This window comes from Phyllobates terribilis, unplaced genomic scaffold (genome assembly GCF_046119375.1).
Source record: "Phyllobates terribilis strain yellow unplaced genomic scaffold, ASM4611937v1 Scaffold_11__3_contigs__length_659146591, whole genome shotgun sequence".
NCBI classification, from domain to species: domain Eukaryota; kingdom Metazoa; phylum Chordata; class Amphibia; order Anura; family Dendrobatidae; genus Phyllobates; species Phyllobates terribilis.
The window spans coordinates 307,880,028-307,896,100 of NW_027362771.1; the positions used below are offsets into that span (position 1 = coordinate 307,880,028).

The window sequence follows — 16,073 nt, forward strand, 5'->3', positions numbered from 1 at the left end:
CATACGCCGCTGCGCTGGGACGCAGATGTCAGCTGCTGGCCTCTGATAGGCCGGCGGCTGACACTGGTATTGCTGTGCAGAGAGCCTGTCTCTGCGCGGCAATACACTGCATTACAGCGCTGATGGCGGCTGCTGGAGAGAGGCACGATCGTTACGGGGTCTGTGTGCCTGCGGGCCGCAAGAAGCAGCCGGAGGGGCCGCATGCGGGCTGCGTGTCTGAGACCCCTGGTCTACAGTGAATGCAGCTAATATGTTCATGTAGTTTTTATGGTCTGTAGACATGTATCACTTTTTATGATTTATCATGATCAACTAATGTGTTCATAAAAAGTTGGCAGTCTGTGATTTGTTTGAGAAGCTGTCCAGAAAAAAATTAAAACAAGTTGGCAACCCTGGACACCAATCTCGCTTTGGATAGATTGTCAATTAACTAAAGTCCTCTCTGATTCACACTTTTTTTTTTCTTGTGATACTGCTGAAAACATAATCTCATTCCTCAAAAATCAAGCCCTCACTCCACTCCATTAGTGGGAAAATAAGTTATAGCTCTTAGAATATGACAATGTGTATACTTTATTTTTTTTACCTACAAAATTGTTCTTGGTGTACACAACTAGCAAAACTAGCGCTATCAAAAATGTAAAAACAATTTTTGAATTGCTACTTTTCTCCTAAAAATTTGAAAAGAAAGTGATCCGAAAATTTTATTTACACCAAAATGGTAGCAATAAAAACTTGTTCATCCTGCAAAAAAAACAGGGTTATAATAAATAAATCTTTTTTTCTTTTTTCTTTCAAAAAAGCATTTTTAATATGTAGAGGTAGCAAAACATTAAAAGCCTATATAAATCTGGTATCACTGTACTCATACTAACCTGAAGAATAAAGTTGTTTCATACCACGTGGTGAATAGTATAAAAGAAAAAATAAATGAAGTTCTTGAACTGATATTGATTTATTCTCCACCCCCCCCCCACCCACCCAAAGTGTCCCTTGCAGTAAGGTTTGTTTGACATTTATCTTGTGCTGTGTGCCATCTAAATCCCCAAAAAAACGTTATTCAGGTGAAACCTCTGACAATTTCCGTTTTTGCGTTTCCGTTTTTTCATCCCCCTCTTAACAGAGCCAAACATTTTTATTTTTCTGTCCACATTGACATAGGAGGGCTTGAAAAAGATTCAAAGTGCGGTGAAATATGAAAAAAACGCAATTCTGACATTTGTTTTTTGGTAATTTTGTTTTTACGGTGTACATTTTGTGGTAAAAATGACCTTGCAATATGATTCTCCCCATCAACACAATTACTGCAATTCCCAACATATCCAGTTTTTTAATTATTTTAGTGGTGGAAAAAAAATCAAGTTTTCCCCCAAAAAATTTGTTGTCACTATTTTCCGAGTCCTGTAACATTATTTTTTGGCCCATGGAGCTGTGTGATGGCTTATTTCTTGCAGCGCAAGACAATGTTTTTAATATATTTTGGGATAGATATGACTTTATGATCGCTTGTTACAGCCTTTTTTGTGTAAATGCAGAAACCAAAAAAACTTAATTATGGCGTTCTTGAATTTTTTTTTGTGTTTACCAATCGGGTTAATTTGTTTTTATATTTTGATCTGACTTTTCTGAACTCGGCAATACCACGTGTTTGTTTTTGTTTTTTTGTGTGTGTTTTTTAATCATTATTTTGGTGGAAAAAATGAGAGATTTGAACTTTGTAGGGCTTTATTTTATTTTTTTTATAGTTTTTAAAACCTTTATTTTTTTTTCTTTTCACTGTTAGCCCTCTTAAAGGACTTGAAGATGTGATTGTCTTATCGCTTGTGCTTTATACAGCGATGCGACAGGATTGCTGCATATAGCAGATATCTCGGTCTCCTTTGAAGCCCGGCCACAGGCAGGGTTTCAAAGGAGCTCCATAATGACAAGCACGGGGTCACAGCTGATCCCCGGCTGTCATGACAACCAATCAGCGACCTGCGATCATATCACTGGCACGCCAATGTGCATACAAAATGACATGCACGCATGTCTGCGCATGTTAATTGCCACTATCAGAGATTGACAGCGGCATTTAACAGGTTAACAATCGATGGCAGAGCACAGCGGCAGGTCCTGGCTGTAATAAACAGCAGTTACCTGCCTGGTACTGGCCGGGCTCGCTGTGGGAACCTGCTCTATACACCCGCTTCTGTCATGCACCGTACATGTACAGTGGGTGCCGTGAAAGGGTTAAAGTATATTTTAAAGCGTTTGGCTGCAATCGTGCTGCCAGCAGTTCGGGCAGCATGAACCAGGTGACAGGTTCACTTTAATTGTTTACAAAGATAGCCACTTGCTTTTCTCTACTAATTGGCCTTCCAGACCATTGAGCCAATGTACTTAATGAAAAGCAGTCATCAGAAAATGACCTATTTTTAAATCAGGTTTTTAGGGTGGAAATTTGTGCTAAGTATATTTGATAGATTGTGATGTTGGAAAAATATTGCCAAAAATTAAAAATATATAATACTAATCTCATGTTTACTACCCATTTGACAATATGAAAATGAAAGCAATTATAATGTTATCCTCATGGTAAAGTCTAGTAAATCTTTTTTTTCCACTTATTTTTTTTAAAGATACTTATTCATGTGTTCTGTACATACCTTGACTCTCGACTGCCGCCTCATCCCAAGTATCCCGATGGCAAAACTTTCACCTCTCAACACTTTGTTCAGACACCTGATAAACCTGGTATGTAAAACGAGACCTCTACTTTTCTTAGCTCGCTCATAATTCATGCATAAATGTATTTTTTTTTATGTTAAAAGAAAACTGTTTTTAAACAAAATATATCTTAACCAGAGCTGATATTTACTATAAGGATTTCACATACTCTCACATTTTCATCTATACTTACCATATTATATTTCTTTGCCATAAAAGATCTTTTTGTAATGCCACGTGAGATCCTGGTCCCTACCACCATGACAGTATGTTATAGGGGATTGGATGGTTATGACAATCTATAGAGCAAGCTTCTAGATAGTATTGGACCTGTAGGGGAATATATGTAACACATGCTAATGGCTTCATTCACAGATACTATTGTACGTGGGAGAAATCTTAATGTAATTTAATTCAATTTTATTGTAACTTCTCTATTGGTTTTAATTCTTTTCTCTTCCTAGATACAACAAATGAAAATGTCTTTTGTATCCACCAGAGCAACATCAATCCCCCCCACTATGAGCTTGTCTACCAAAAGCACATTTACAACTTGCCAAAGGTATCATTTTTATAAAAGCCTACTGTCTAAAAAAGAAAGAAAAAAAAATCTACGAACCCCTTTTAAAATGCCAGGTTTAAAAAAAAAAAGAATTTGATCATCCAAGCAAAAAATGTAACCTCCAAAAGATATGAGGCCATGGGCCTCATAGAAATCAATACCTAATAAAATAAGCAAAAAACTCGCAAGACATAACATAATTCCTACTAAAATATGGAGTCACACATCCTTGTACTTAGTATAAAAATTAAATTTTGTATTAAATAGTTATTGAAGCCAATTACAATAAAAGGTCATATTCAGAATGGTGAGAGCACAGAGACATAGGGGTACACCTAGGAATATTGTATAAAGGGGTAGAAACTTGTGTCACAAAGAAGCGATTGATAACAGTGCAGTAACAGTCACTTGATTGTATAGCAGTATGCAAATATAAAACAAATCATATAGCAAATCTATATATTGTAATCATCTGTAATACTGAGGCAAAATTGTACCAGCACGAATAGGATTACCAAGTAAATATAGAGGAGCTTACCCATGATTTTGTATGTCTTTGTGTAACCCACAAAACCCGACGCGCATTTCACATGGCCTTCCTCGGGGGGCTGTGTGAGTTCGTGCACATCTGCCGGATATAGGACTCCCAACAGGTGATGATGATGACCCGGAGTGGCGTATGCATAGCGGCGTCCACAACGTGTGCACATCACTTTCAGCCATTTCGGTGACACATCGGGTCAAAGGAAAAGTTTCCTGTGACATCATTGACCCGCACACATCACCCAAGGATGCCGTTAGTGATGCACAGGACGGAAGGACTGCAGTAGGCATGCACACCAGCGGTATCCAAATTAGAAAAGGGCAAACAAAGCATACTACATAATGCAGGTTCTGTTTTTATGCTTCAAAATATTTCTCATTGTTTCCCACTGACCATTGTATGTAGATATAAAACAGATTTTTGAGTCATAATGAGATTTATTTTGGGAAGTAACAAGTAAATTAAGGCTGGGTGTGACTCTAGCACGATGATGGCCTTTCTTGATAATTCTATTGCTTTACCCCTGTGAAGCAAATCACTCCTTTTAGATCTGATGCTTGCTCCTCAAAACGTGTCCGAGGAATAGATATGTCCTGTGTAATGACTGTGTCTGACCGTACAGGAACACGGTTTGATCATACCACAGCTCCTGGGGGCAGGGGAGAAAGCAAAAAGAGTATACAGACAGGACAACAGGGGAACACAATTGATTCCTTCTTTGAGGTAAAACATTGTTTGAAAACAGGCAGGGAAATGTTTTACCTCACAAAAAGAATTAACTGTGATCCCCTGCTGTAATGTCTGTATACTCCTTTATTTCCTCCCCTGCCCAGGAGATGTGGTATGATCAGACCATGTTCCTGTACGGTCAGGCACAGCCATTACACAGTACACAGCAGGGGCACATTTATAAGATTATCTCAGCACAAGAACTTTATTTTTAAACACATCCAATTGTGGAAGTTATTATTATTCCAAGATCTATTGTTTTAAAATATACTTTTGTTTGTTACACAACCCCTTTAAGAACTCTTTAAGCTGAGATGGATAGATAGATGAGAAGAACCATTTAAGCTAAATATAATATTCCAATATAGTATTGTTTTTATATATTTCAAGGGGAGAAACAACTTGTTCCATACGTTGCTAATGTTTTTGTACATAATAAAGACTAAAGAATCTGGAATGCTTGGGTAAGTGTAATTTTGTTTCTTCAAATGCTAATCCCTGAATTTACTACCACTTTTGGTGAATAACATATTCTGAAATTAATTAATTCACTTAATTTTTCCCATAAATAAGTATTGCATGCATAGATTTATACTCTTTAGGCTTCCCTTTTTCCAGATTTACTTTGACAATAATTATTGTGATTTCTGGACCAGTTGTAGGTATCCTGACACAAATTCAATAGCCTCATTATATGCCTAAAAAGCTGTTTAGTTCAGGTCACATGTCCAGTATTCATCCATTTGAAATAAAACCGGTAAGCAAAAAAAAAAAAAAAAAAGTGTGCACCACTTACTTGTCCTACGAAGATACTGGATTTCTTCCAGATATAATAATAATAATTTTTTATTTAGCACCAACATATTCCGCAGCACTTTACAATTAAGCGGGGACATGTACAGATAATAAATTCAATACAAGTTAAGACAGTTTACACAGTTACATTAGGAGTGAGGTCCCTGCTCGCAAGCTTACAATCTACAAGGAAATGGGGGGAGGGGGGGGGGGCAATAGGTGAAAAGTGCTTGTTCTTTCAGGTCTGGCAGTTATAAAAAATAGGGATTTGCATATAAAGCTGCATGATCGTGTGCAGTTATCGTGTGCATAGAGGGTGTAAAAACAGATGGACAGTAGGGAGCAGAATCTGAATAATATTTAGGAGGGAATAGGGGGGGTAGTTTACTGAATAGTTGAGGTGGTAGGCTTGTTTAAAGAGATGGGTTTTTAAAGCACGCTTGAAGATGTGGGGGCTAGGCATCAGTCGGATTGTCTGGGGTAGAGCATTCCAGAGAACTGGCGCTGCACGAGAGAAGTCTTAGAGATGGAGGTGCGAGGTTCGGATTATGGGGGATGTTAGTGTTAGGTCATTTGTAGAACGGAGGGCACGTGTAGGGCGATAGACAGAGGTGAGAGAGGAGATATAAGGCGGTGCAGAACTGTGGAGAGCTTTGTGGGTGAGAGCGATGAGTTTATATTGGACCCTATAGCGAATGGGTAACCAGTGTAATGACTGGCACAAGATGGAGGCATCGGTGAAGCGGCTGGACAGAAATACGACCCTGGCTGCCGCATTCAGGACAGATTGGAGAGGAGAAAGTTTCGTAAGAGGGAGACCGATCAGAAGAGAGTTGCAGTAGTCCAGATGAGAGTGAATAAGAGCGACTGTAAGAGTTTTAGCAGTTTCAAAGGTGAGAAAAGGTCGGATTCTGGAGATGTTTTTAAGATGCAGGTGACAAGAGCGAATGAGTGATCGGATATAGGGAGTGAAGGAAAGGTTAGTGTCGAATATGACTCCAAGGCAGCGGGCGTGCTGCTTGGGAGTTATAGTTGAACCCTCCAAGGTAATTTCGATGTTAGGTAGAGTTAGGTTAGTAGAGGGGAGAAGCACAAGAAGTTCAGTTTTGGAGAGATTCAGTTTAAGATAGAGGGAGGACATGATGTTCGAGACAGCAGACAGACAATCCTTGGTATTTTGTATTAGGGTAGGGGTGATGTCAGGAGAAGTGTATAATTGGGAGTCATCAGCATAGAGATGATACTGGAACCCAAATCTGCTGATTGTTTGTCCAATAGGGGCAGTGTATAGAGAGAAGAGGAGGGGGCCTAGGACTGAGCTCTGCGGAACCCCGATAGTAAGGGGACGAGGTGAGTAAGAAGAGCCGGCAAAAGATACTGTGAAGGAGCGGTCAGAGAAGTAGGAAGAGTACCAGGAGAGAACGGTTTCCTTGAGGCCTATAGAGCGGAGCATAGTGAGGACAAGATTGTTATCCACAGTGTCAAATGCGGCAGAGAGATCCAGGAGAATCAGCGGGAAGCAGTGACCTTTGGATTTAGCTGTTAGTAGATCATTATAGACTTTAGTGAGGGCAGTTTCAGTGGAGTGTAAAGAGCGGAAACTAGATTGTAGAGGGTCGAGAAGAGTTATCTGAGATATAGCGGATTAGACGGGAGTGTACCAAGTGTTTCAGGAGTTTAGAGATGAAAGGAAGATTAGAGACAGGTCTGCAGTTAGCAGTGCAGTTCTGGTCCAGGGATGGCTTTTTAAGTAAAAGGGTTATGATGGCATGTTTAAATGAGGAGGGAAAGATACCTGAAGAAAGAGAGGTTAAATATTTTAGTCAGGTGAGTGGTGACCACCAGCGAGAGAGACTGCAGCAGATGTGAAGGAATGGGGTCACTGTTGCAGGTTGTAGGCCGAGAAGAAGTGAGGAGCTGGATAACTTCTTCTTCTATAACAGGCTCAAAGATGGCTATTGAGCTTGAAGTGTGGCAGGGAAGGGGATCCAGGCATTGAGGAGATTGGGCTGAGATGTTCTGATGGATGTGGTTGATTTTTTCTAAGAAATAAGTGGCCAGATCCTCACCGCTGAGGTTGGTGATGGGGGCCTATGCTTTAGGTTTCAGGAGGGAGTTTAAGGTTTCAAAAAGTTGTTTTGGATTGTTGGACATTGAAGTGATGAGGGTGGTGAAGTAGGATTGTTTGGCCAGATCAAGGGCAGAGTTACAGGTTTTGAGAATGAACTTATAGTGGATGAAGTCTTCTGCTAAGAGATTTTCTCCACTGATGCTCAGCACACCTTGAGCAATGCTGAAGAAAGCGTGTTTGCATCTTGTGCCAGGGCTGCCGTTGTCTGTGTCTGGTCTTTTTTGTAGAAGGTGCTGCTTCGTCTAGGGCACTCTTCAGTATATTATTGTAGTGTGACAATGCTAAGTCTGGACAGGAGATGGGGGCTAAAGATGTGTGGAGATTGTCCATAAGCTGTTGGGTATTAGTGGTATGTGTATTCCTTTAAGTGGGGGTGTCTCGGGTGAGGAGACAGTTCTTGATAGAGAAGGAAAGAAGGTTGTGGTCCGAGAGCGGGAGAGGGGAGTTAGTAAAGTCATGCAGAGACTGGAGAAGACCAGGTCAAGAGTATTCCCGTCTTCATGCGTAGGAGAGTTAGTAAACTGAGAGGCCGAGTGAGGAGGTTAGAGAAAGTAGATGAGCGGCAGATTGGGAGAGGGGATTATCAATGGGTATGTTAAAGTCTCCCATGATGAGGGTGGGGATGTCACAGGATAGAAAGTGAGGAAGCCAGGTGGCAAAGTGATCCAGGAACTGGTGGGAGGAGCCTGGATGGCGATACACAACCGCTACTCGCAGGGAGAAGGGTTTAAAGAGTCTGATGGTGTGGACTTCAATGGAAGGAAACATAAGTGAGGGAACTGGGGGGATGACCTGGAAAGGAGCAAACCAACACCTCCACCCTGACTGTTCTCAGGTCTGGCGGTATGTAAAAATTTCAGCCCACCAAAGGAGAGAGCAGCAGCAGAGGTGGTGTCTGCTGGATCCAGGTTTCTGTAATAGCCAGAAGGTTAAGATCCGTTTCGATTGGATGATTACTGGACATATGAACTCGGCCTTACATTTTTCTTGTGCTGTCTTATTTATGCTTAAATTTTAGGCAAATAAGGCTTAAACCTACCCTCCAATTGTATATCTTGGTAACAATTAAAGGAACCGGTCATGTCTGATAAGGCTATTAACCTGCAGATGTAGGGTGCTTCACGGAATTTTAAAACCTTTTCCAAAAAAAATATTTCTTTAGCCTCAAATTTTTTATTTTCACAAGGGTAACAGGAGAAAATGGACAACCTAATATGTTGTGCAACTTCTCCTGAGTACGCCAATGCCCCATATGTGGGGAAAACTACTGTTTGGGCACACTTTAAGACTCTGAAGAAAATGAGGACTATTTGACTTTTCGAGTGCGGATTTGGCACGGAATATACTGTCGACACCGTGTTGCATTTGAAGAGCCCCTCAAGGTTCCAAAAAATGTTGCTTTAGCCCCAACTTTTTAATTTTCACAAGGGTAACAGGAGAAAATGGAACACCCAATTTGTTGTGCAATTTCTCCATTGGATGCTGATGCCCCATATGTTGGGGAAAACTACTGTTCGAGCACACAGTAGAGCTCCAAAAGAAGAGAGTGCCGTTTTGGGAAGAAGACTTTGATCATATGGTTTGTGGGCACAAACCGCATTTGTAGAGCCCTTGTACTGCCTGAAGAGCAGGAAACCCACACACATGACCCCATTTTGAAACCTACACCCCTCAAGGATTTCATCTAGGGGTGTGGTGAGCATATTGAACCGACAAATGCTTTACAGAATTTTATAATATTGGGACGTGAAAATGAATTTTTTTTTCCCATGAAGATGTTTTAGACCCAAATTTTTGGTTTTCACAAAGAATATGATGAAATGGACCCAAACATTTATAAAGCAAATTCTTACGGATACAGCAATACCCACGATGTGGTCAGAAAAGACTATTTTTGCACACAACAGGGCACAGAAGGGAAGAATCGCTATTTGGCTCTTGGAGCACCAATTTGGCAGTACTAGTGTGTTTGTGCCACTTACAGAGCTCATGAGGTGCCAGAACAGGAGAACACCTCTCCCCACTACTGACCCCATGTTGGATGCTATATTCCTCAAGGAATTCATGTAATGAATATTTTATCACATAAGTGTATGACCAGTTTCTTTACCCTTGAGATGTGAGAAAAATGAAAAATTAAATTTTTTACAATAAGTACATGTAGATTGTTTCTTCTTTACCTTGGCTATAAAAAAAAATTTAAAAAGTTCACCGTAATACCCGCACTATCTCTAGTACGGAAACGCCCTATATGTGGTTATACACTTCTGTTTGGGCATACAGCAAGGCTCAGGAGAGAGGGAGCGCCATTTGGCTTTTAGGGAGCAGAGTTTCCTGGAGCAGTTTGTGAGAACCATTTGCAGAGCCTTGAAGCTTCCAAAACAGCATAAATCCCCAAAAAGTGACCTATTTTGCACATTTCAGTCAGGGAAATTATCTAGAGGTGTAGTGACTATTTTGACCCCACTGGCATTTTCCAGAAATTAGTGCGCAATGGATGTTGCAGAGTGGAAATTGCAAATATGCCATTTTAGTGTCCAATACATAGTGTCTGGATTGTGCTCCTGGAGTCATGTGCCGTATAGGTTCTGGACAACAGTTTTAACTAACAATAGACAACTCATTTCAATATAAGATTGCCCAACACTATATTATACTATACTATGCCCAACACTCACAATCAGCTGGAAGTGCTCCAGCAGCTGCCCGAACTAACGCTGGGTCCACACTACGCTTATGGAGACTGTTGGCAGTTATATGTCCATTAGTGTGCACTGTCAAGCTAGATCTCGAAGCATCTGTCTGGCATAGGGACCCCCTGAAAGAGATGTATATTGCATGGTATACATCTTTACAGTGTCCCTCTGTATTGGAAAGTGCAATTTGCTGCACTTTCCTATACAATTACAAAGGTGCATTCCGGCCAGACAGAGGCTGAAAGAACACATTTTTAGCCTGTGTCTAGTGAATGGTCAGCCATGATGACTGTGAGGAACTGGCCACAGACTCTCTCCACCACGGAGCACCGGTACGTGGAGCTTTTTTTATGTTTGCTTTTTTTTCACACTACTATTCTCTACAAACAATTTTCACATCTTTATATTCAGCTATATAAGGGCTTGTTTTTTTGCGTGACTGGATGCTTATGTTGATTATATATCGATATAGAGATAGATAGATAGATGGATACATACACATGAGGAATGAAGCGTGGAATCTGATTGGTTGCTAAGGGCAACTGAGCCAGTTTCACTTTACACCATGTTTGATAAATCTCCCCCTTCATAACCTTAATAAACTTTCTGTCCACCTACTTTTGGACAACCATGTATGTATGTGCATACATACATACATACATACATACATACATACATGTCCAAAAGTAGGTGGACAGAAAGTATAATAAGGTTATGAAGGGGGCGATTTATCAAACATGGTGTAAAGTGAAACTGGCTCAGCTGCCCTTAGCAACCAATCAGATTCCACCTTTCATTCCTCACAGACTCTTTGGAAAATGAGGTGGAATATGAGAGGTGGAATCTGATTGGTTGCTAAGGGCAACTGAGCCAGTTTCACAAATCTAGTTTTCATAGATAGATCTCCCCAAATCTGTTTTCTTTTCAGATAGCACATAATGGCAAATAATTTAAATACAGATCAAAGAAAATGGATTTTAACAGAGTATTGGAAATTTCAAAGTGCTGAAACCGTTAGAGCAAATTGGGTTGAAACATTTGGTACTCAAGCCCCAAAGAGACAAACCATTTACCGCATTTGTGACAAATTCAATGCCACTGGCTCAATCCTTAATGCTCCAATAACTGGTCGACCCCAAACAGTCTGTACAGAAGATAATAAACAACTTGTTGCTGAAACATTTGCTCAGAGTCCAAAAAAGTCACCAGAAGAGCCTCTTTGGAATTGGGAATTTCACGAGCTTCTATCATGCGAATCCTGAAATCTATTGGGTGGAAAGCTTATCGTCCACATCTAATTCATGGTTTATTGGAGAATGATCCTGACAGGCAGCTGCAATTTAGTAAGATTATGCTTAACGAAATTGAAGAAAATCCAGTAATTTTAGATAACATTATGTGGAGTGATGAAGCTTCTTTCAAATTATCCGGCCATATTAACAGACACAATTGTATTTACTGGTATAATGAGAACATGCATTTAACATTAGAGCAACAACTAAATGAGCCGGGTGTCAATGTTTGGGGTGTTTCATCAAGATACTCGCAGACTACTCTTGAATAATGTGGAGGGCCCCATCTTGTTGGAAATAAAGGTCATTTGAATTAGGCTGTTGCTGTAACTGGGGAACAACTTGATTCATTAGAATTTCGATACTTATCTCCTGTGACTGTTCCATCAAAAAATATTGGTCCTAAAACACCAAAACTTGAAATACCACCCCAAACATTGACACCAGGCTCATTTAGTTGTTGCACTAATGTTAAATGCATGTTCTCATTATACCAGTAAATTCAAATTATCCGGCCATATTAACAGACATAATTGTAAGAAGCTTCATCACTCCACATAGTTATCTAAAATTACTGGATTTTGTTTGATAAATCTCCCCCTTCATAACCTTATTACACTTTCTGTCCACCTACTTTTGGACCACCCTGGCAGCGATACATAGGTGTACTTTTTTTTTTACTGAAAAAAAGTACATGCCATCCATTTTGCCAATTTCTTTTTCTTACTTTCCAATTCATTTGTTCGCTTTTTTACAAACTTTATTTGACTTTTTTTTTTCTAACTTGGCCCCAGTATGGGACATCAACTTTCCTTGCTTTGATCACTTGTCTAATACTCTGCAATGCTTCTTCATTGCAGGGTATTAGATCAGTCAATCGCAAGGCAAGGCTGGGCCTTAAAGGCTAGGGTCACCATGGAGACATAATTGCACGCCGCAATTTTGGTGTGCCTCTCTGAGCAGAGGAAGCCCCTTCCATCTATAAGCAGATTAACGCCACAGTCGCTATTGACAGCAGCACCACAGGGGATAAATGCCCGCGATCACTGCTTGCACTGTTACTGCAGGGTGTCAGCTATGATATATAGCTGACGCCTGCTGATGATTTTGCCGGCTCTGCTTGTGAGCCGGCATGATCATCGCGCCTTACATGTATGGCAGATGTCGGGAAGGGGTTAATGTATGGTAGCCATTAGTACTTTCTCTGTGTGTGTCTTATTAGTACAATGTTTGTTTGGTTTATTCTATACTGAAATAATAACAATGGCTATATATGAATAAAGGTTAAGGCCTGAGAACAAAGTAGACTGGAAAGATTCTTTCCTGTATTTTGGAGGACCTGCAGTATATTAATCAGTATTTGTGTGGTCTTTTGCATTACGATAGCTGTTTACTCTGCTGTCTTGTGTATCCCTGCTGATTTTTTTTTGCTTTAAATTGTATTGGTTGCCAAGAGGTGGACAAAAAATATATTTTTGCCCTGGAAACTTACATGATATCTATCTGTTTGTTATGCATGCATATCTCCTAATGCTCTCTGTACCATCGAGATTGGCTAAAAATGAATTGTCAACTCCAATCGAATGCTATGACTTGTATCTACTGTATGGATCTAATACTGTGTAGTCACCAATTTTTCATTTTTTTTCTTTTGTAGGAGAGTCAATCTTGGCTTATCCGGAGTGAACATATTGTGGATTTTTGGCGACCATTGATAATAGAATGTATTCTGAAATCTCTGACCTCCATAATATCAAGGTTTAGTGTTACTTTTTATCTCTGGAGAATAGTGAAGAACCTCATCAAAATAGTGATTTCAGTAGGAATCCTATTTTCAGTGTGATCACTGAGGGATGCATTATTAAATAAAAGAATTGCAGTGAAGTGGTTGCAGTGTTTCCAGTGGTGCATTTTAGGTGGAAGATATATATTTATCAAGTTAAAGCAACATAAAACGTGAGCAGTATTTAAATAGCCCTTTCATTGCTGTACAATGCTTGTTTTGTAAATCCTCTTTTAGGTAAAGATAGATATTTTATATGGAATGGTCTATGTAATAAACTTTATAAATTTTGACTTTGTTATTGTTTTTTTTTTTTTAAACTATGGCTCCTCCCTTCATGTGGAAGGTAAACTAATACTGGAGGGTGGAAAAAAACAGCCAATTCGAGTCAATTTTCTAAATTCTTGTAGAAACATACATGCTGATTGCTTGTTATGATCAACAAGGCTACTTTCTCTATGATCATTTTACTATATTAAACCCTTAGTGACTGAGCTAATTTTGACCCTAAAGAAGGATTCCCACAAAAATGTTTTTTGCCTGAACCTGTGTAAATGCATATGTATTGTAAATGCAGTAGACTGCAATCGATGTGTATATTACTGCATTTACACATGTTTGGGCAATAATTTTCATGGGTGCCCTTTTTTTTTCAACAGTACTTATTAGTTCCCTAAGGGAACTTTAACCTGCGATTGTCTGATTTCCAACTATATGCATCAATAAATCAGTCGCCTTTGAAGCTCAAACACAGGCTGGGTTTCAAGGGAGCTCTGTAATGACTATCACTGAGGTCTTCATCAGACCTTTGACTGTCATAGCAATCCATCAGCGACCCGGTATCACGTCTTGGGCGCCGCTGTCAGTAGTTTAGCAGGTTAAAAATCGTGGGTAGTACTTCGCGCCACCCACTGTTGTGTGGGCAGGTCCTGGCTGTAACACACATATTATCTGCAGAGTATGGGGGTGAGCTCACCCTCTAAGCCCACTCCATACACTCGCCACCGAACTGCGCTGTACATGTACAGCGGATGTCTTTAAGGGGTTAAAACTTTTCTAAGAAAGCTTCAGTCATGTTTAATTATCGCTTAGCTACTAGAAGCACTTCAGAGCAAGCACAGTATTTTCCACTTAAGGCTATGTGCCCACGATGCAGAAATGCTACATATTTTTTCTGCTTCTCCCTGGCAGGAAAAACACATGCGGATTTTACGTGCGTTTTTCCCGGCAGGTAGAAGAGTTTGTCAAGCGTTCTTCACATGCATTTCTGCATGCGGGTTATCAAGCGCTTGTCCAAGCGATTTTAGCATCACTTGGAAAAGTGCTTGACCACTTGTTCGCACTATATAAATCCATGCAACCGGCATATATAGTGTGACCAAGTAATAGTTAAAAAAAAAAAAAATAATAAGAATGGTAAAAAATAAAGATTATACTTACTTTCCGATGTGTCCGGTCTCTTGTACGGCTTGCGGTGGTGTGAGGACATGCGATGACGTCATTTAGTCATGTGACAGGTCACGCAATCGCTGACTACGGCGGTCGCGTGACCTGTCACATGACTGAATGACGTAATCGCATGTCCTTCACACCACCGCAAGCCGTACAAGAGACCGGACGCATCGCTGAGGAGGCCGGGGGACATCGGAAGGTAAGTATAATCTTTATTTTTTATTTAATTTTTTTTACTTACAGGTTCTATGGTACCCGGGTCTGGAGGAGAGTCTCCTCTTCTCCAGACCCGGGTACCATCCGCACATAGAATCGTTTAATATCCGTGTGTGCAAATGTGCTGAGACGGATATTAAGCGTTTCAATGCAAGTGAATGGCGGCAATTACGCTGCGTGTCCGCAAAATTAATGGACATGCTGCGTATTTTTACGCAATGATAATCCGCAGCGGAAATTTCCGCAGCATGTACACAGCACATGCGGATTATCATTGGGGACCATGGGGCACGTATTACCAAGCGTTTTTTAATCATTTTCGCTGCGGAAATTCCGCGGCAAAAACGCTGGAAAACGCATAGTGGGCACGCAGCCTAAAACTGGAAGATCAAGAAGAAAGAAATAGAAATAACCAGTTTATATTTGAAAGTGTAACGTATAACCCAGCAGTGCCCCCTTTCCTCGCCCTTCCTTGCCTATTTAATAATTTGTTGCATTTTCAATAAAAAAAAAATTCTGGATCATCTTACCTTTGAATTCTGCATTGTACTGGAATATATTTTCAGTTTAGGAGTTTTTTTTTATTAAAGTGGATACCCATTTGTCTTAGCAAATATATACATCTATACTTTAGGCATCGCTTATTCATTCCCCCCCCCCCCCAGCCCTGCCTCTATGCTGTTACTTCAAGCCAAGGACCATCGGTCAAGCAGGAGGAGGTGACGCTGAGCGGAGAATAGAGCTGGAGTGACACAGGCTTCAGATCTACAAATAGTTCTTAAGTCTCATTTTGGTATCAGTTTAACCCCTTAAGGACTGAACTGTAGGTTAATGATCGGGTCTCATTTTTTTAATCTGACCAGTGTCACTTTATGAGGTAATAACTCTGGAATGCTTTAACAGATCCCAGTGATTTTGAGATTGTTTTCTCGTGACCTATTGTTTCTCATGATGGTGGTAAAATTTGTTCTACATGACTTGTATTTATCTGTGAAAATATTGGAAATTTAGCAAAAATTTTGAATGTCACAATTTTCAAACTTTTAATTCTTATGCCTTTAAACCCTTTCTGACGTGGGGCATATTAATATGTATCTGCTCCCTTGACCTATTGGACCAGATACTTATTAATACGCAGAGGCTGTGCTGGCACGATCGCCGCCG

General features: G+C 40.2%; 1 protein-coding gene across 1 annotated transcript in view; it reads left to right on the forward strand.

Moving 5' to 3' along the window:
• TMEM209 (transmembrane protein 209) overlaps window positions 1–13,500 on the forward strand; it is a 60,594-nt gene extending 47,094 nt beyond the window's left edge. Inside the window, exons 12-15 of the mRNA XM_073650751.1 lie at window positions 2,622–2,736; window positions 3,174–3,271; window positions 4,935–5,008; window positions 13,116–13,500. Coding sequence (XP_073506852.1) covers window positions 2,622–2,736; window positions 3,174–3,271; window positions 4,935–5,008; window positions 13,116–13,173 — 345 coding nt within the window. The 3' untranslated portion in view covers window positions 13,174–13,500. The remainder of the gene's footprint in view (window positions 1–2,621; window positions 2,737–3,173; window positions 3,272–4,934; window positions 5,009–13,115) is intronic.
• The last annotated feature ends 2,573 nt before the right edge of the window (window positions 13,501–16,073 follow it).